The sequence below is a fragment of the Microtus ochrogaster genome, chromosome 7 (genome assembly GCF_000317375.1).
Source record: "Microtus ochrogaster isolate Prairie Vole_2 chromosome 7, MicOch1.0, whole genome shotgun sequence".
In the NCBI taxonomy this organism is placed as follows: domain Eukaryota; kingdom Metazoa; phylum Chordata; class Mammalia; order Rodentia; family Cricetidae; genus Microtus; species Microtus ochrogaster.
This window is the reverse complement of record NC_022014.1, coordinates 16,193,632-16,212,220: the sequence shown is the minus strand read 5'-3', so window position 1 is coordinate 16,212,220 and position 18,589 is coordinate 16,193,632. Positions and strand designations below refer to the sequence as shown.

The following is an 18,589-nucleotide window of genomic DNA, read 5'->3' as shown; positions in this document are numbered from 1 at the left end:
AACGTCCAGTCATCTGCAGTTTATGTAACGACCGAGGATGAAGAGGAGCCGTATGAACAGTACTCCAATATAGTCAGCAGGACTTAGCAGCCACGGGTCTACTACATTTAGAGGCTGTCAACATAAAAATGAACGAAAAGCAAGAGTTAGTGGGTATAATTAGCAAAGTTCAAGCACACAGGCAGCAGGTGAGAATGATGAGTTCAGTTGTGTACATTTTGGGTTTAAGAGGCTTTTTGCTAGCAGGGGCTTTGGCTGTGTTTCACACACACACACACACACACAAGACAGTTCATCAAGGTTTGTCCAATTGCCAATAAGGTACAGGTTGAATAAACACTGCTAGGCTACTGAGATATAATGAGGGTAGCTGAATTTAAGAGTGTATTTCAGGGTCTCCGAAGGAAAGGAAGATGGCAAAGCCTTGAACACCTCAACATTTATAAGATAGTGAAAAGGACGTGAAAACACATCAGAGGACACTGGGAGAGGAAAAATGAGGACTGCTGGGAGAAAGGCTCAACAGTGTGCTGCTGGGCAGATGGGGACAAGAGAGTGAAGAGCGGCAGCATGCGAGCAAGGTGTGGAGGGGCTCCTGCTGAACTTCAGGGAAGCATGAGCAGGCTGCTATGTGTAGAATGACGAAGACTGCACGCGGGTCAGAGACGAGAAGGTTCAGTGTAGGATTTTCCACATTCTACCTTTACTGAGAACCGACTACCATTGATACACAAGTAGAACAAAACAAACAAGGTTCTTACACCCCCATTCTAAGGCTGGAATAGACAGCACACCCTGACGGAGCCTCACCCAGGATCGGAAAGTACGCAGTGGCTCTGAAGAAGTGACTTCTGGACTAAATCAGCTGACCAGGTGTTTGAGAGAAGGCCCACGTGTACAAAGCCTGAGAGGAAGGAGAATGTCTAGAGGTGACAGCATCGCTTCAGGTACAGATAAAAAGCTTAGAGGCAAAAAGCAGGAAAAAGCAGGAAAGAGATGATCAGGGATCTGAACAAAACTAGGAATGAGCACAACCCCTCAGAGAAAGATCGGTGGGAAAGAAGCCACTGTTACCAGCATCCCGGTTCGGCAGCCGGTTACCAGGAAAGGGAGCAAATGTGCCTGCCTTACTTTCATCATGACTTAGTTTAATCAAACGGTTTCTCGTAAGACACAAAAAGAACAGAAGAAAGAAAATAAAATATGAGTAAAGCCGCATACCTCTTATGCAATCACTGGTCTGCTCAGTCAAGTCTAAAACACCCACATCCCCAAAGAAAGGAAATCTGTCCCCTTAAGGACCACTTCAAAGAATGGAAGAACTGGTTTTAGACTCCCAAATTCAGAAGCCTTATTTCACGTCTGAAGGCTAAGGATTTTCCAGTTTCTACCCCTCAACTTAGTCTGGTTTTGGGAATTGGAAAAAAAAAAAAAAACCAAACATCTGGGGTTACCTGCTTTTGCCTGTCTCAAAACACTGCCACAGCAGACAGTAGGCTGCCCGAAGCAGCTGCAGCTGAGGTCGCTGGAGCCATGTTCTGATGAGATCATCTCAGGGGCCAACAGCAGCTGCTTTCAGGCACACTGAATGGTGCCGCCTGGGGACGGATCTTTGGTAAGCAACTCTGCAACAGAGCTTAGGCTTTACCCAGGACAGTGCTGACTCACGCCAGCAAAACTCCAAATTCCCAAACGACCCTTCCAGCGCCAGGAGCAATCAGCTGCAGCTAACAATTAGGCACCCTACTGATTGTCTTCAATCAAGGGCAGAGTTACCTGGGGGCAGGTAAAGCTCATTTTCCCCCACTGTTGGAGCCCTTACCTGGAAAGCTATGAAGGCCCGGTCCAGAGATTTCATCTCAGAGCGGCCTGAGGCTCTCCACAGCCAGGTGCTGCAGTTAGCAGGCTCATAGCTCTCAAGATTTTCCTGGGAGATACAAATGTAGCTTTGTTGTTATAAAGATTAACACTTGGGTCAGTGGACTGGGAGAACAGTGGAGTCACTAAGGCCTGGTGGAATCCTACTGGTGAATTTTTATCAGTTCTAACCAGGCTCACCTCTTTTTCAACTCAGCCTCCTCTGACCTCTCCATTTCCTTAGACAACTAGACTTCTCTCATTAAAACTAAAATAGCAGAATTCTTTTCTTGCAGTTGCTACACTCCATGCTGAAGCTAAATCATCTACCATCCTATCTTGGGGTGCCTAAGGAACATAGGAGGATGCCTTAACATTTGCCCTGAAAGTAAGCAAAATCCCTAAATGTATATCAATTCTTTCTTATTAGCTGTTTATTTAAAAATCAATTTGTGAATGATGGCTCATCAAGAGCTAGTCATTATTATTGAATTAGCCCTGACAGGCTAGAATTGGCATTGGTGTTGTACAAAGAAAACAGAGACCAAGTCCTTGCGGTCTAGGTGCTTTAAATTATGTGTGCGGGCCAGGCGATGGTGGCGCACGCCTTTAATCCCAGCACTCGGGAGGCAGAGGCAGGCGGATCTCTGTGAGTTCGAGACCAGCCTGGTCTACAGAGCTAGTTCCAGGACAGGCTCCAAAGCCACAGAGAAACCCTGTCTCAAAAAACCAAAAAAACAAAATAAAATAAAATAAATTATGTGTGCGGGTGTTTGCCTGCATATGTGTCTGTACACACTTGCATGATGCCTGAGGAGACTGGAAGAGACCATCAGAGCCTCTGAGACGAGTTACAGATGGCTGTGAGTGCTAGGAACCAAACCCTATAGAAAAGGAGCCAGGGTTCTTAACCACTGAGCCATCTCTCCAGCCCCTAGATGTTTTAATTTGGCAAGAAGAGAAACTGGTAAGATCATCTGTTCTCTAGTGAAGACATGTGAGCGTTCCCCTCAAATCCACCAGTTCTTTCTCAGCAAGGGCATTCAAGGCCACCACACTTGGCCTCCTTCACCTTTCAAGGTAGCTTTCAGATGGCATGAACTCTGAATGGAGCTGCCAACACAGGCGGCCAGTCAATAAATGATAGGTTAATTAAAATGTACAGGCAAATCTGACGGTGGTGGTGCACAACTTTAATCCCAACACTTCAGGCAGAGGCAGGTGGATCTATGTAAGATTGAAGCCAGCCTGGTTTACAAAGTGAGTTCCAGGACAGCCAGAGCTATATAGTGAGACCCTGTCTCAAAACAAAACAAAAATAACAAAAATCGCCAACAACAGAAAGTACATACAGACAGAATTTGGGTTTAAAACTGCTATTTCATTCCTCTACAATGAACAAGTTGTTTCATCCCGCTCGTCCAATTCTTCATAACTAAGCAGTTCCAGAGGGACAGCCACTGTAGAGGAAAGTGTTATAAGCGCCCCCTGGTTTGTCTCCCATCAGTGTTTCCTATTCAGAAAATGCCAGTATTTAAAGACAAGTTTCCCTGCTAATTAGTCCTTTTCAGAAGATAAAACATCTCTGGAGCAGCTGACAACCATTATCTCATGAACCACACTTCAGAACATCCTTCTGTAGTTGATGATAAGCTCCACAGTCTAATATAAAACAACTCTTGAGGTCCATAGACACAGCCTCTTGGAAAATGGTGTTGTTACAAAAGCTACTGGCTCCTCCTACACTGGTAAACTTTTAGAGCAGCAAAAACCTAAGCAGTGCAGGGCACTAGGAGTCGATGTGAACCACACCAAGAACTACTCAGGACCAGGAACATTTGTTAAGACACTGGTAGACTTCACAGGGCTATCACGCCCCCCCTCTGAGATTCTGACAGCCATGCTCTACCCTAATATCTCCTTTAAGACTGGAAAAAGTGAGAGCTCATAAAAGTTACTAAATTTCAACTAATGGCTTCGGGCACTTGAGGTTTTATGAGATTATGTAAAAAACAGACTATGTAGGAACAAGGAAAACAGCATTGGTTCTGCCATTAAATTCTTTCAATCTGAAAATTTAAGCAACCTACCACCCAAAACTATTAATAGGATTGCTGATTTTTTTTTAAAATGGGTAGTTGCAAAGTATCTATGTATGTGTGTGTATATATGTATATGGGTTGGGTGTGGTGGTTCATTTCTGTAATCCCAGCATTTGGGAAGCTGAGACAGGACATGATTTTGGGTACACAGAAAGTTGCAGGCCAGCATGAGACACACAGACACACCATGGAGATGAGTCACCTGGGTAAAAGTGTTTGCTCTGCAAGCTGACAATCTCAACCCCACCCTTGGAGGTAATGGTCTATATCTGTATTCTTGGCACTCGTGGCAGGAATGGAAGATGAGACAGGAAGCAGAGACAGGACAATCAGCTAGAAGTTGTAGGCCAGCTGGTCTGAGACAGCACAAACGAGATACTGCCACAAAAACAGGCAAGAGAGAACCAACCCCCAAGAAGGTGCTGTCTGGTCTTCCCCTCTCTCCCCCCACACACTGAAAATTAAAACTGTAAAACTTGCATACATCTCAAACATTGTTTTACTTGACTAAGCATATACTGACTTTTCTTTCCTAATAGTACAACTATGAAAAAAAAATTAATTAAAAATTCATTCCTCAAGAATCTTTAGCCGGTTGTGGTGGCGCACGCCGGTAGGATTTGCTGAAGGAGGCAGAGACAGGAGGATCACGAGTTCGAGGCCAGCCTGGGCTACACATTTTAGCCGGGCGGTGGTGGCGCACGCCTTTAATCCCAGCACTTGGGAGGCAGAGGCAGGCGAATCTCTGTGAGTTCGAGACCAGCCTGGTCTACAAAAGCTAGTTCCAGGACAGGCTCCAAAACCACAGAGAAACCCTGTCTCGAAAAACAAAAAACAAAAACGAAAAAAAAAGAATCTTTAGACTCCTAAATCCATATAAGATTATCAAGGATATGTAAACAGAGGTTAGAGGACAGCATGTTCAGGAAGAGCTACAATAGGCAGCAGATTGAGAGCCATTTTTAACTTTACTAGTAAAATTTTTTGAGAAAGTTTTGTATGTAGCACAGACAGGCTTCAAATGAATGATCTTCCACCTCCTGAATGCTGAGACTGTAGGCATGTCCACCACGCTCAGTAAATTTCTTTTTTATAAATTAATCTTACATCGAACATCCAATTGAAAGTGAATCAATAAGACCAAAATTTCTAAGAACCAATGTCTGTCCCAAACACTGCCAAATTCTTTTTTTTTTCCCCCAGACACTGCCAAATTCTAATCGCTGATGTGGAGGGCTCTTACTGCCCCAACATCCCTTTTTCTAAAAAAAAGATTTATTTTTAATTATGTAAGTATGGGGGGTTGTACATCAATGCCCATGGACGCCAGAAGAGAGAGAGCTACAGGTGATGTGGGTGCAGGGACTCAAAATCAGGTCCTCTACAAAAGTAATAATGCTCTTTTTTGAGGAGGGGGGTTCAAGACAGGGCTTCTCTGTGTAGCCTTGGCTGTTCTGGAACTCACCCTATAGAAGACCATGCTGGACTCAAACTCACAGAGATCTGCCTGCTTCTGCCTCCCCAGTGTTGGGATTAAAGGATTAAAGCTGGCGTATGCCACCACCACCTGGCGTAATAGTGCTCATACCCACTGAGCTGTCTCTCCACCTAATCCCTTTATAAATAAACAAGAGTACCTACTCCTTAATAAAGATAATATGGGTGCCACACAAACATCGCTCATCTAATGAGCCACAGAAATTAAGCAGGAAAAAATGAAGTAAGCCTTAGGATACTCGAGAATCAACTCTAGCGCGGCTTAAGAAGCAAGAAGAGTGCTTAGGGAGAATGACTTCCACCCCACTCCCTCCGCTGCTGAGTGAACAGAAGTGGGGGACGCCCCAGAAGCTGAATTTTAAACAAGCTGCTCCCTCTCTAGGAGGTTCAGAGGCCGAACCAGCCTGAGACAGTGCCTGGCGGTTACTGCTACTTACCTGAAGCACGAACAGAGCAATAGGAAGTGTTTTCGACAGGTTAAACAGTAGTCACAGGGTCCTCGACATCAGTCCTCTTACCCACAAGAATCACACATAGAATAAAACTCAACTGTTACTTATTTTCTTGGTTGGGCCATTGTTTCTCTCAAGTCTCCAAAAGACAATTACTCTAACTACTCATAACCTGCAGTCTGGTTACACCGAACTGCTTGGACACCTGGGACGCAGCACAAGGGACTTCATGGACTTTTTATTGCTGAGAAAATTCAAATTCACTTGACTCCATAAAACAGTCAAACGAACAAAGGAGACCGCCTCCCCCATGGGGACAGGCTGAAAGGTGAGGCTTTTGACTTCCTGATGAGGCAGTTTTCCCAGAAACCCAAACCACGGGATGCTCCAGAGCTCATATGTCTTGAGAGTGCCCAAATGGCACCTTATCACCACAGGATCAGCCAGGGCAGCTCCCAGCCACATTTGGAAGCACAAACCTGCTGTATAAAATGGCCTCTCCTGGGAGAGAGAAGCTGTCGCCATAGCAGAGATCATTCCATCTTGGGGCCAGAAGAACCAAGCAGTCCTTTAATCTTTAACGAGCCATGTTCGTGGTTCAGATACAGGAACTAGCAGAGCTGAGGCTCAAGCTGCTTTTTGGTTCAACAGCGCTTTCCCGCAAATGACCTCGGGCAGAGTGAGGGTGCACCACCCCAGCCTGCCCCCATGGTACAGCTACCAGAATCTATTCGATAATGCAACTGTGGGCGCTTTATTATTCACTGTGATCTAATCCTTCATAGCTCAGGAAAGGTATCCAGTATTAAGAGGTGAGCAACCACCTACCTCAGCCACAGTAAAATCTGAATTCCTGTATGTCAGTAATTGAAAATGGAGCGAGCACACAGCAACAGAAGTCGAAGCTGTCAGGACACAGTCTGAGGTCCCGATGATGGGACTGGGAGAAAGGTTGTCGGCAATGTGATCAAATTGCTATCTTGGGCAGCTCATTTCAGAAGCTGGCAATGGAAATTTTGGAGCCATTTGTGGGTGTAATTTTCTACATGGGGCTATTTCTTAGCTCTTTTCCTGAGCTGATCATACAGAGAAGGGGCAGGGAAGAAGCCCCTGTCATCAAACTCCATCACCCAAACAATCTCATGGCCGCATAATGAACCAGCTATTAGGCTCTCTTCCTATTACTTGTCTTGGCCCAATAACCTTCCTCTCAGAGCAAAGTAACTCAATGCTGGAGACCATCTGAATTTGTAATACCTTAATATAAAATATATACTATATAATACCTTTGGATTCTTTGCCTCCTGAAATGACATTTCTCACACACACACACACACCCACTCTCCCCCACCCTTAGACACACACATTCTCACACACAGAGGCACACAAGGACACACTCACAAATGTCTGCCACCACCCCCCAATACACACGCCCTGTCTCATTAAGTCAAATTTCCTAAACTTTCACCATGGTTTCCACTAAGAATCCAAAGGACTGAGTTACCTTTGTTCACATCTCCAAGTCAAGGGGGCCTCTGTCAACATGTACTTCATCTTTAAGGGTAACTTCTAGCCAACTAGATACAGTTGCCTGCTCGCCTACAGTTAATGATCAAACTGGCTTCTATGGGCCATGGAAATAAAGAGATACGGCAGCACAGCTTGAATGTCTTGTCAAAGTAATCCAAGTACCGGAAGAGGGAGAGAAGACAGAAGGAATGATTTCAAAACAAAGACTGAGCTGTCCATTTTGGGAGTATTAAGAAAAAACCACTCGGTCTGACTAAGCAGCTGAGAAGACAAACACCCAAAGGACTACACATTCTCTGAAGATGACAGTACTCACGGTCACCACCTCCCCAAGGTTCAGAAAGAGAGCACAGCACAAATGAGACTTGCATTATTTATAATAAAGCGAAAATGCAGCCTAACATCCAGATTCTATTCACTTATGGGCAAAAAAAGCTATAGCCTTATCTCAATCCAAGTCCATGTAACAAGGAATAAAACTTATCTTCTTTGGATCCTTAAAGGTAGGGGAAGGAGAGATGGGGAGAAGCTGACAAATGGGTGCTGAACTGCAGGGAGCCAGACAGGATCGCCATTGCAAGATGGCACCATATCCTGTCTTGCCGGTTATACTCCATATTTGGCGATGCCTTTGAGAACTGCCTGTCCCCCACTTCCCGCATGCGCGGTAAATGGGGGTCCCTGGGCCTATCTCGATGCAGTCTGGTGTCAGCTGATGGTGGCAACCAATCACAGGGCAACCCATGTGCCAATTCCATATATAAGCAGCTGCCTTAGTGCTCTCAGGCCCCTTCGCTTCATGTTATCTCTCAACCAAGTGCACTCCAGTAAAGCGTGATCTGAAAAGAATCCTCGTGTCGTGGTCGTTCTTTCTCGCTGGTCAGGAGTTCGCCGCACTGAACAATAGTCAGACAGGAGTAAGAGGCATGGTGACTGGACACGATGATGGCATAATATATTGTATTTCTAAAGGCTGAAGAGTTTGATCCTCTTTTCCACAAAGAAATGATAAATGTTGGAGAAGATAGACATAACGAAAAACATTACACAGTGTATACATTTTGAAACAGCACAAGGCACTCCATAAATATGTACAGTTTTATGATTAGGTCTCAGCTTGAAAGATAAATTTAGAACTGGAATCTTTCTAAGCAGGTGCCTCTCCCATCCCTTGTGTAGCAGGACATGAGTAACAGGTTGGACACCTATGCTCTAGCACAGTGCTTTTAAATACTTTACAAGGAAAATTATCACTGTAAGATACTAGCCATCGGGACAAAGCACCGTGACTGATGAGTGGGGGTGGAGCGTATGACAGACATACTGGCACACACACGCACATACACAAGCACAGAAACATAATTAACGAGTCTATGACTAATTCAGTTACTTCTGGCAGGGTGGAAGCTTGCCTTCTTTCTCCGTGCACTGTGTGCTGCTGCAGCATTCTTAAAGAGGCCGTTTAAATTACCTGACAAAGAAAACAATTTGAACAACTTTTATGTATAGCCAAATTCTGAGGGTACTGTCACAGAGGCAGATTTTACAAAGAAGTCACCAGAAACTGTCAACTGGGATGCACACTCGTAGGCAGCACTGCGCTAACAAACAAGAGAGTAAGTCTTGGTTCCAACTCCCAGCACACAGCAGCAGGTTCCAAAGTGAGTCTGCACACCCCGGCCACAGGGAATAGAGAAAGAATCATGTGCAGGGCTAAAAACACACAACTCAAAATCTGTTGATTTACTGAGTAACCTGGTGAATTTAAAAACCAAATATCGTGGGGCTAGGAATACAACAGTGACAGAGAGTTTGTGCAGGTTGTAGGAGTTCAAACAAACAGAACAATCTACCAAAACCAAAGGTTGGAGGCCAGAGCGGGCAATACAACAAAACGATACTTCAGAACAATAAAGAAAAAGAAATCTGACCACACACTCACTGTAAGGCCCATCCACTGCATTCCTGGGCACTTAACCCCATGAAATTAAAACTTGTAGCCAGGGCCTGTGAACCTGCTGACGTTAGTTTTATCCCTGAAACCCACAAGGTAGAAGGAGAGAACCAACACCAGCCAAGTTGTACTGTGACCTCCATGCTTGCACCACACACGGCACATACCTACATGTACACACAAGCACACAAGAAAATAAAGGTAGCAAAAAATAAAACTTGTGTCCATATACATACCTACAGCACATGAATGTTCACAATAGCCCCAAAGTGGTAGCAACCAACATGCTCTCCCACAGGTGAATGACCAACACCGCTCAGCAAGGAAGAACAGACTATTTTCAATGCAATTGAGATGGAGGGTGTTATGCTAAGGGGGAAAAGCCAATCTCAAGAAGTCACGTACTGTTAAAAATCCATTTCCGAATCATTTCTAACATGACAAAAACAAGGAGAGATTACTAATTGCCAAGAATTAGTGGTGTATGAAAAGGATGTATGAAACTCTAAAGAGGGGACCAAAATTGTCTGTAGGTCGGTAGGTCTCTCTCTCTCTCTCTCTCTCTCTCTCTCTCTCTCTCTCTCTCTCTCTCTCTCTCTGTGGGTGGGGATGGAGGGGTGTGTGTATAGTAGAACCATGTCAACTTCCTGGATTGATAGTGGCTAAACAAATGGACCCACTGGGGAAAACTGATGAAGGATACATGATATCTGAGCTAGGGTCACAACTGCTATGATGAAACACCATGACCCAGAGCAAGTCGGCTTATGTGGCTTACGTTTCCATATCACTGTTCATTACTGAAGAAAGTCAGGACAGGAACTCAAACTCTGCAGTTGAGATACAGAGGCCATGGAGGGGCGCTGCTTACTGACTTTGGCTTGCTCATCATGGCTTGCCCAGCCTGCTTTCTTATATAACCCAGGACCACCAGTCTAGGGATGGCAACACCCACCATAGTGTAGGTCCTCCCCATCAATCACTAATGGCTGGATCTTACGGTTCCCTCCTTTCAGGGAATTCTAGTTTGTGCATCAAGTTGACTAAGACTAGCATGTGAGAACAGTGCTGTTTTTGCAACTTTTAAAACTACATTTTATTTATTTTATGTATGTACCTGGGAAAGGGGCACATGCTACTGTCTGCTTGTGGAGGTAGAGAACAGCGTCAGAATTTGGTTCTCTCCTTTCACCACGTGAGCCCCACAGATAGGACTGGGTCACCAGGCTTGGCAGCAGAAAGGCTTGACCCACTGAGCCATTTCATAGACCCAACTTTTGCAATGTTTTGTGAAACTGTAATCACCTCAAAATAAGAATGTTTTCAGAGGCTGGAGAGGAGGACCTAGGTTAGATTCCCAGAACCACGTGGCAGCTCACAACAGATCTAGAGCTCCAGGGGAGCTGACTCTCCTCTGACTTCCTGGGGACTAGGTGCAAACAGGAGACACGGACAAACACATTCCTGTAATGCTCTCCCCTTAAACCATGTTCTACTTTCTATGTGGCCAGTGCTTCAAGCAAAACATTCATATAGATAAAATAAAATAAATATCCCTTAAAAAATAAAAGAATTTCTTAAACGAATAATTAGTGGAGGCTGGGTGAGGTAATGCACACCTTTAATCCCAGCACGCAGGACGCAGAGGCAGGTGGATCTCAGTTGAGATCAACCTGACTGATTTACATAGTGATTTCCAGGACTTTCAGGGCTCTACAGAAAAACCCTATCTCGAAAAGCCAAAACAAAACAACAACAACAACAAAAACTCAACCAACCAAACAAACAAACAAAAAACCTAAAAGAAAAAAGAAAAGGAAAAAAATTAAAAAACAAAGTACAATTAGTGAATTGTCCCCACCAACTACAGACGAAGAAGTGGGAATGGTAAAAGTTTGCATACAGCACTTCTCAGACCTTTTCAGACTATTCTACAGGCAATGCTATGCTAGATGGGGAAAAAAAAGAGTCTTGAAGCAAGGAAAGATTGCTTGCCCAAATGAAATCCATTCAGGCCTAACCTGTGTGTTAACCCTCCCTGACACTTTCCTGTTTCCCCTATAGCCAAGAGCAAAGGAACCCACACAGAGTGCACTCTCCCTACTGGTTCAGCTCAGCAGACAGTCAAATGCCCAATGAGAAAGAACCAGAGCAGTCAGACAAGCTGACTCTACCTCCCTGGGTGTGGTTAGCAGACAGGCTGTCCATGCATCAGGCAGTGCAATCAGTTGCTGCAAACAGGTCTGCTTACATGGTATGTCTACAGTGTGAGACTGACCTCCACTGTAGCTGGCAGTTCTACCCAGCAGGGCCTTTCACATGTGACCAGGAGGGTAGGAAAAGATAACGACAGTATTTCTATGTCCTGTGATGATCTCCCCATGTGCCCCACGTGCAAGCCCATCTACGACGTAGCTCATGGAGGATTCCTACATGAAGAAATCTACTCAAAAACAGGAAGATGTGTTCAAAAAAAGAAAAGAAAAATGATCTGAAAACCCACCGATGAAATCGTCCTAAACCAAAGCTTTAGATATTTAGCCAAATATGCTTTTAAGGGTGGCTGGTTTATACATTTAAGATTTTGGGATTATGAATAAATGATAAGACAATTCTTTAGTACTAACAAAAAGTAAACTAGGAAAATTAGGAACAAATACGTCATTTTTAAATAGCATTCCACAGAGGGAAGCCCATGTCTCAAAACAAGTAAGCCCACATTATATGAAATGGAATCTATCTGTGAAGGCTCAGTCTGAAAAGTATGTGCATTCAATGAGCTGAAGGGGTGGACAGCAGTGACAGCCTAGTGCTGGGGACTTAACTATTGTGGAATTTTATTTTAAGATGTGTTACATTGTTACATTTGTTTATGCTGTGGAACACTTATTCTAATAATGCAAAGATGTGTTGCATTCTTTTATGTTGCATTTAACTCTGTGAAGCTGTGCTACTTTCCTGTCTAAAACACCCGATTGGTCTAATAAAGAGCTGAATGGCCAATAGACAGGCAGGAGAAAGGATAGGTGGGGCTGGCAGGAAGAGAGAATAAATAGGAGGAGAAATGTGGGAACATATTTCAAGGTGCAAGAAAAAGAAGGGAGGGAGATTGAGGAGTGAGAAAAGAAGGGGCCAGTCACCCAGCCACACGGAATAAGAAGGAAAGCAAAGATGTAGAGAAATAGAAAAAGGTAAAAAGTCCAGAGGCAAAAGGTAGATGGGATAATTTAAGAAAAGTTGGCTAGAAACAAGCCAAGCTCAGGCCGGGTATTCATAAGTAAGAAAAAGATTGTGTGATTTATTTGGGAGCTGGGTAGTGGTCCCCAAAGAGCAATGCATAAAGAGCCAAAAGAGTAAAACAACTAACTACATTCAACTACCACATTCAACTATTATGTTCAGCTGGTTCAGTGTCAATGCTGGTGGTCTTAGGTCGGCTCTCGGTCTTTTCACATCTGTGGAACACAGGTAATAGCATAGGACATCCTGCTGGATGACCAGGAGGGCTAAATGGGATAATATGATAAAAGTCCTAGCTCAGGCTGTGTGTTTTGTTTTGGCCTCTTTGGTTTTGTGGTACAGGAAGGAACCCCGTGCCTGGCATGTGCTAGAGAAGTAAAGTGCTCTCCCACGGAGCCCTGAGTTGGCACTTCTCATTCAAGTAAAATACAGCACAAGGAGGCATATTCCACACAGCAGAGAAACGCCAGTCTTTTCATCAGTCTTACACAAAAAGTTCTCTCATATTATTAGGCAAGAACAAGCCTGCCAGGCTGACCTCTGAATTCTAGGCCCGTCTGGTCTACAGAGCATTAGAACGCGAACAACTTCATTCAGAAAAAGATCATCTTCCACAACTGAGTGGGTAAAATAAACCCTGCCGAACACACCCAGCTTCCCAAGCTCCTGTGGCCAGCATAAGATTCCAATAGGAAGGAGGCTGTTTGTAGTGACAGTTTTATTACATCCGTCACCAAAGGAAATGTTCAAAGTCAAAATCAAGACTTCACAGGGCAGGCAGTAAGACTTTCAAAGTCATCTGTACCCTTATTCATGGGCCCCACCCATCTCTCCTAATGGAAGTTATACTAGCCAAGGCCACTGTACGATGGCTCACAACCTGACAGCAGGATAGCCAACCAACTGGTCATTAACAGGAAAGAAAGGCCCAGGGTCAAAGCGGTGCCATAAAGCACTCTTCCTCAGGAGGCTAGGGGAGGACCTGCTCTGGAGACGCTGTGAGAAAGCCACTTGCCAAGAATTACCTGGACACGAGCAATGCCTTTCTCCCCTTTGCAACTTCCACATCTATTCGGGGGGGGGGGGGGGACATAGACACTGGAATCAGAAACACAAACTCTCTCTCAAAGCATTAAGCAATATTTGTACAAAGACCCCAGCATGGCCAGCCGTCTGGAGAGCTGTGTCAGAAGCCACAGATGCCACATTTTCTGACCAGCTCTGCTTCTGAACAATTGAAACTATTGCCGTGTTCCCTGCAAACATCCAAACAGCTTCATTACTGTTTAATTACCCAAATAATGTTCCAATAGTCTTTCCAGTTCAAAATTTCATGCAACTAAACAATCAATCAAGCTGGAATGAAAAGCACACGTCAAGAGAGCTCTCTACCCAGCCCCAAACAGATACCAATTTGGACATTATAGCCAATACAAATGCCTAGTGCTTCTTCCCACAATTCTTACACAGGACAGCTGGAAAGCAAGCAGAAATGAAATGCTCAAACCACACACCTCGAAATTTCATTTTCTAGTCTCTGTCTTTCAGTATCTTTGTTGGTGGTGACTTAAACATTACAGGCCAAGAAGTTGGAGATGGTAGCACTTCGTTACAAGAACTGGGTATGTCTCCTGATACAGTTCTACCAATTTACTCTTAAATACATCAAAGGTAATGTCCATTCACCTAATTCTCACATTGTATTTTACAATTCTAACCTAGGAATTCCCTAGGTGATGGAATAGGTGTCTCACTTGGTTGCTACAGTTACAAGCAGCACTAGAGAGAAAGAGATGTTAGACCCACAGCATCAAATTCTTCAGATAGCCTCACAACCACCAAGAACAATGCTATTCAAAGTGTGCACCAGATCTGACAAGAGAGACAGAAAATCATGTAAACACTTAAGATATTTTCACAGCACTTTGACACTGCTATGACATTCAAGCCCATGCTTTTTCTGTTCATTTTTCCTCTTACAACTTACAAAAAAATTGTTTGATGATAGATGAGGGTCGGGGTAGGAGGGAACCATTTACAAAGCTGGTTCTTTGAGCTGGGTGGTGGTGGCACAAGCCTTTAATCCCAGCACTCAAGGAGAGAGGCAGGCGGATCTCTGTGAGTTCAAGGCCAGCCTGGTCTACAAAGTGAGTTTCAGGACAATCAGGACTGGCACAGAGAAACCCTATGGGGGGGGGGGGGATAGCTGGTCCTTCATTGTTTAGGACATCATCAGTTTAGTCTGGGTGTTTTGCCTGCACGTATGTCTGTACATGTATGTCTGCATGAATGTACATGTTTGTCTGCATGTACGTCTGCTTGAATGTCATAGCAGAAGAGGGCATCAGATGCTCTGGAAATGGAGTTACACAGGTCTGTGAACTGCCCTTTGAGTGCTGGGAACAAAACCCAGATCCCTCTGCAAGAGCAACAAGTACTGCTAACCTCTGAGCCATCTCTCCAGCGCTGTATGTTAACCCTCCCCACCACTAAGCGCCAGCTGGTCACTGCTATTACCAAGGAACCAAAGCGCCCTTGCTCTCATAACCTCACAGCTTCTGATACAAAGCACACAAGGCAGGAAGGAAGCATGCTGCGGTAGTATGGGAGTAGCACCCATCTGGAGACAGCAGACCTGATTCCAGTCCTTCGTTTCTCTGTGCCTCTCCTCTATATCTCCTCTATGAAATAAAGACTTCTGCACTTCTCAACCTTTCTGGCTTTTTGTTTTGAACATAGAGTTCTTTTCTCACTGATATACCTTCTCCAAGTGGGGACTAGAGATTAGCTGTATCAGACAGAATGCTACCACCTCACTTCCGTGCACTTAACTTCCACAGGTCTGGACTAGAAACAAGAACTCTGTTTTAGCGTCTCAATCTGCAATCCTAGTTGGCCTTGAATTCAGACATCTGCCTGCCTCCACCTCCTGAGTGTGCTGGGATCAAAGGCATGTGCCACCACATGGGGCTGGAATCTGCATTTTAAAAAAGATTTGATGAAAACTAAAATTTGAGATACAGAACCTCACCAACCTCTAGGAATACAAAGAACAATGTCAGATGGGCGGTGGTGGTGCACACCTTTAATCCCAGCACTCCAGAGGAGATGCAGGTTGATCCCTGAGTTCGAAGCTAGCCTGGTCTACAAAGGGAGTTCAAAGTTACCTAAGGGAGTTCCAGGATAGCCAGAGCTACACAATGAAACCCTGTCTCAAAAACAACAAACAACACACAAAAAGGCACAACATGTGCTATCTCCACAAAAGATGTTGCAGTCAGCATATTAAAACGTACACAAAGTATGTTTCACTACTTTCATAGTCAAAGTACGTTAGTAGCAAATTCCAATTCCTACCGCTTTTTCAAAAGTGATGCTTGGGAGTCGAAAGCAGCACAATAAAGAGTTAGAAGAGCAGCCCTCGTGAGAACAGCTCAAAAACAAACACTCGGTTACATGTCACAGCGTCAAAACCTGAATATCTTGACACGATATTCAGAACTCTTCACATTTGTTCTACTTCCTCTCAAACAAAACCAGAAGGGTGTGTGGAGGTGTGTGGGTGTGTGTGTACACGCACACTTCACACTGTTGGAAGCAAACCCAGGACTTCCCTCCCATGTGCTAAGCAAGTGCTCTGACTCTGGGGCTTTTTTCCTCCTTACGAAATTTCATTTTACTTATTCAGTGTGAATGTTTTGCCTACATGTATGTGTGTGTGCCACATGCATGCCTAGGATGACTGGGAGCCACCACGTAAGCACCAAGAACAGCAAGTGCTTTTAGCTACTGAGCCTTCTCTCCAGTCCCTGTTTTGTTTGACTGTTTTTCAAAAGTATTTGTCTTTCTAAAAATATTTCACTTTTGATACTGGTTTTGGAAGTTTGAGGCTGTGCTGAAGCCAGGTGTGGTGGTGTAGTACATCTGAAACTTAACACAAGGCAGATAAACTTGGAGGAAGGCAAATAGGAGGAGCCACAAGTTCATGGCCATCCACATCTACAGCAAAACAACAAAATGTGGGGTTGTGGGAAGATGGAGGGATGGAGGGATAGAGAAAAGGGGGGGACAAGAGAAAAGAAAAAAAAAATCCTACCAGATGTAGCCAAGGAAATGTGACTTAGGAGTCTGGTGAAAACCGCCTGAGAGTACAGACCTGTACACTGTGGTAACTGGTTGGTTCAGTCACTAGTCCACAAGCTACTGGTCTACATTTGTGTCCGCGCTGTAACGCGGGGGACACTGAGCTGGGCCTGTCACCTGGAGTGTTCAGTCCAACCATATGACCAAAGGTGAACCAAAAGGTAGAAGACCTCTGTCAAGTTCTCTAGGAGCTATTCTGCCTTCCCTCTTCCCACCAACTTAGTAAAGGCCTAAACTCTGACACAGATTGAGACAGCTCTCCCATTGGTAGACGATATTGTTGCCCAAAGTGCAGAATTAGAGGTGAACAAGTTTCTCTCTCTCTCTTTTTTTTTTTTTTAGTTTTTCAAGACAGAGTTTGTCTTAGTTAGAGTTTCTATTGCTATGAAGAGACACCATGAACAAGGAAACTCTTATAAAGAAAAACATTTAATTGGGGTGGCTCACTTAAAGTTCTGAGGTTTAGTCTATTATCATCATGGCAGGGAGCAGAGTGGTATGCAGGCAGCCATGCTGCTGAGCAGGAATGGCAGGGAGCATGGCGGTATGCAGGCAGATGTGGTGCTGGAGCAGGAGCTGAGATTTCTTACATCTTGACTCAGAAGCAACAGGAATTGATCTGAGTATCACACTGAGCAAAAGAGACCTCAAAGCTCACCCTACAATGACACCTACTCCAACAAGGCCTACCTTCTAATAGTGCCATTCCCTTTGGGGGCATTTTTTTTTTCAAATCACCACAGGATTTCTCTGTGTAGCCCTAGCTGTCCTGGAAATAGCTCTGTAGACCAGGCTGGCCTTGAAAGCACAGAGATCCACCAGTCTCTGCCTCTTGAGCACTCCTGGGATCAAAAGTACACCAAGCTGGCCATGATGGTGCAGCCTTTTAATCCCAGCACTCGGGAGGCAGAGGCATGCGGATCCCTGTGATTTCGAGGCCAGCCTGGTCTACACACACACAAAGAGAGAGAGAGAGAGAGAGAGAGACAGAGACAGACAGACAGACAGACAGACAGACAGACAGAGAGAAGTGTGCACCACCACCTCCCAGCAGATTTTCTTTCCTCCCCCTTTGCATATAATTTTAGCCTCTAATCCTCTCTATTCCAACAAATATCCAAAGTGTCCAAGCAATGGCTACATATCTGTAAAAATTAGAGAACCATACTTACCTTTAATCATTCCTCCACACAGCTGGACTTCTGCTGACCCACCTGTCAGAGCACGAGAAGACACCCTCTTTTCCCGAGTTTGAGCATTTACCCAGCGTTTTCAAGTAAAGCTTATGGTTTAATTCCACGGTTAAGAGAGGCTACAACCAAACCTAACTGACTCAAGACTTGGGGGAACCTGGAAACCAACAGAGGGAGGATGAAGCAATGGTTATTTCCAAAGCAGGTATCTTGGTCTTAGTCATGACTGAGTAAAAAGGGAAGAAAAATAGGGGTGGAGGACATTTATGATACTGTATGTTGATTCATGTTGTCACTAGGTCAGTGTGTTCAAGAGATCATCCCAAGCCTGGAAAGTTTCCAAAACAAATGAGGTAACAGGAGAAAGCTGGGTGGGGGAGGGGTGCTCTACTTAGGAAAGGCTCTTTTCTTTCAAATCTATTAACACAACCAACAAATAAACAATGGTGGGCAGACGACTAATGAACTGCCCTTGGCTACTCATGGGCCAGCAGTCTCCAGCTGGCCTGACCTCTGGACACCTGTAGGGATGGCTGGGCAGCAATTCCTTAAGGAGAAGCCAGACAGTTACAAAGCTCAAGAAACCCCCAGAGGCTGTGGGGCTGTGTGTCCGCCCCCCCC

General features: G+C 44.7%; 1 protein-coding gene across 3 annotated transcripts in view; it reads right to left on the bottom strand.

Annotated features, from left to right (window-relative positions):
- Positions 1 to 18,589, bottom strand: part of Rffl (ring finger and FYVE like domain containing E3 ubiquitin protein ligase) — a 66,969-nt gene that overhangs the window by 39,455 nt on the left and 8,925 nt on the right. Inside the window, exon 1 of one of the 3 annotated variants that reach the window (XM_026780226.1) lies at positions 1,455 to 1,555. The exons of the other annotated variants lie outside the window; for them this stretch is intronic. Coding sequence (XP_026636027.1) covers positions 1,455 to 1,551 — 97 coding nt within the window. The 5' untranslated portion in view covers positions 1,552 to 1,555. Of the gene's footprint in view, positions 1 to 1,454; positions 1,556 to 18,589 lie in introns of those variants that run through there. 3 annotated transcript variants of the gene reach the window in all.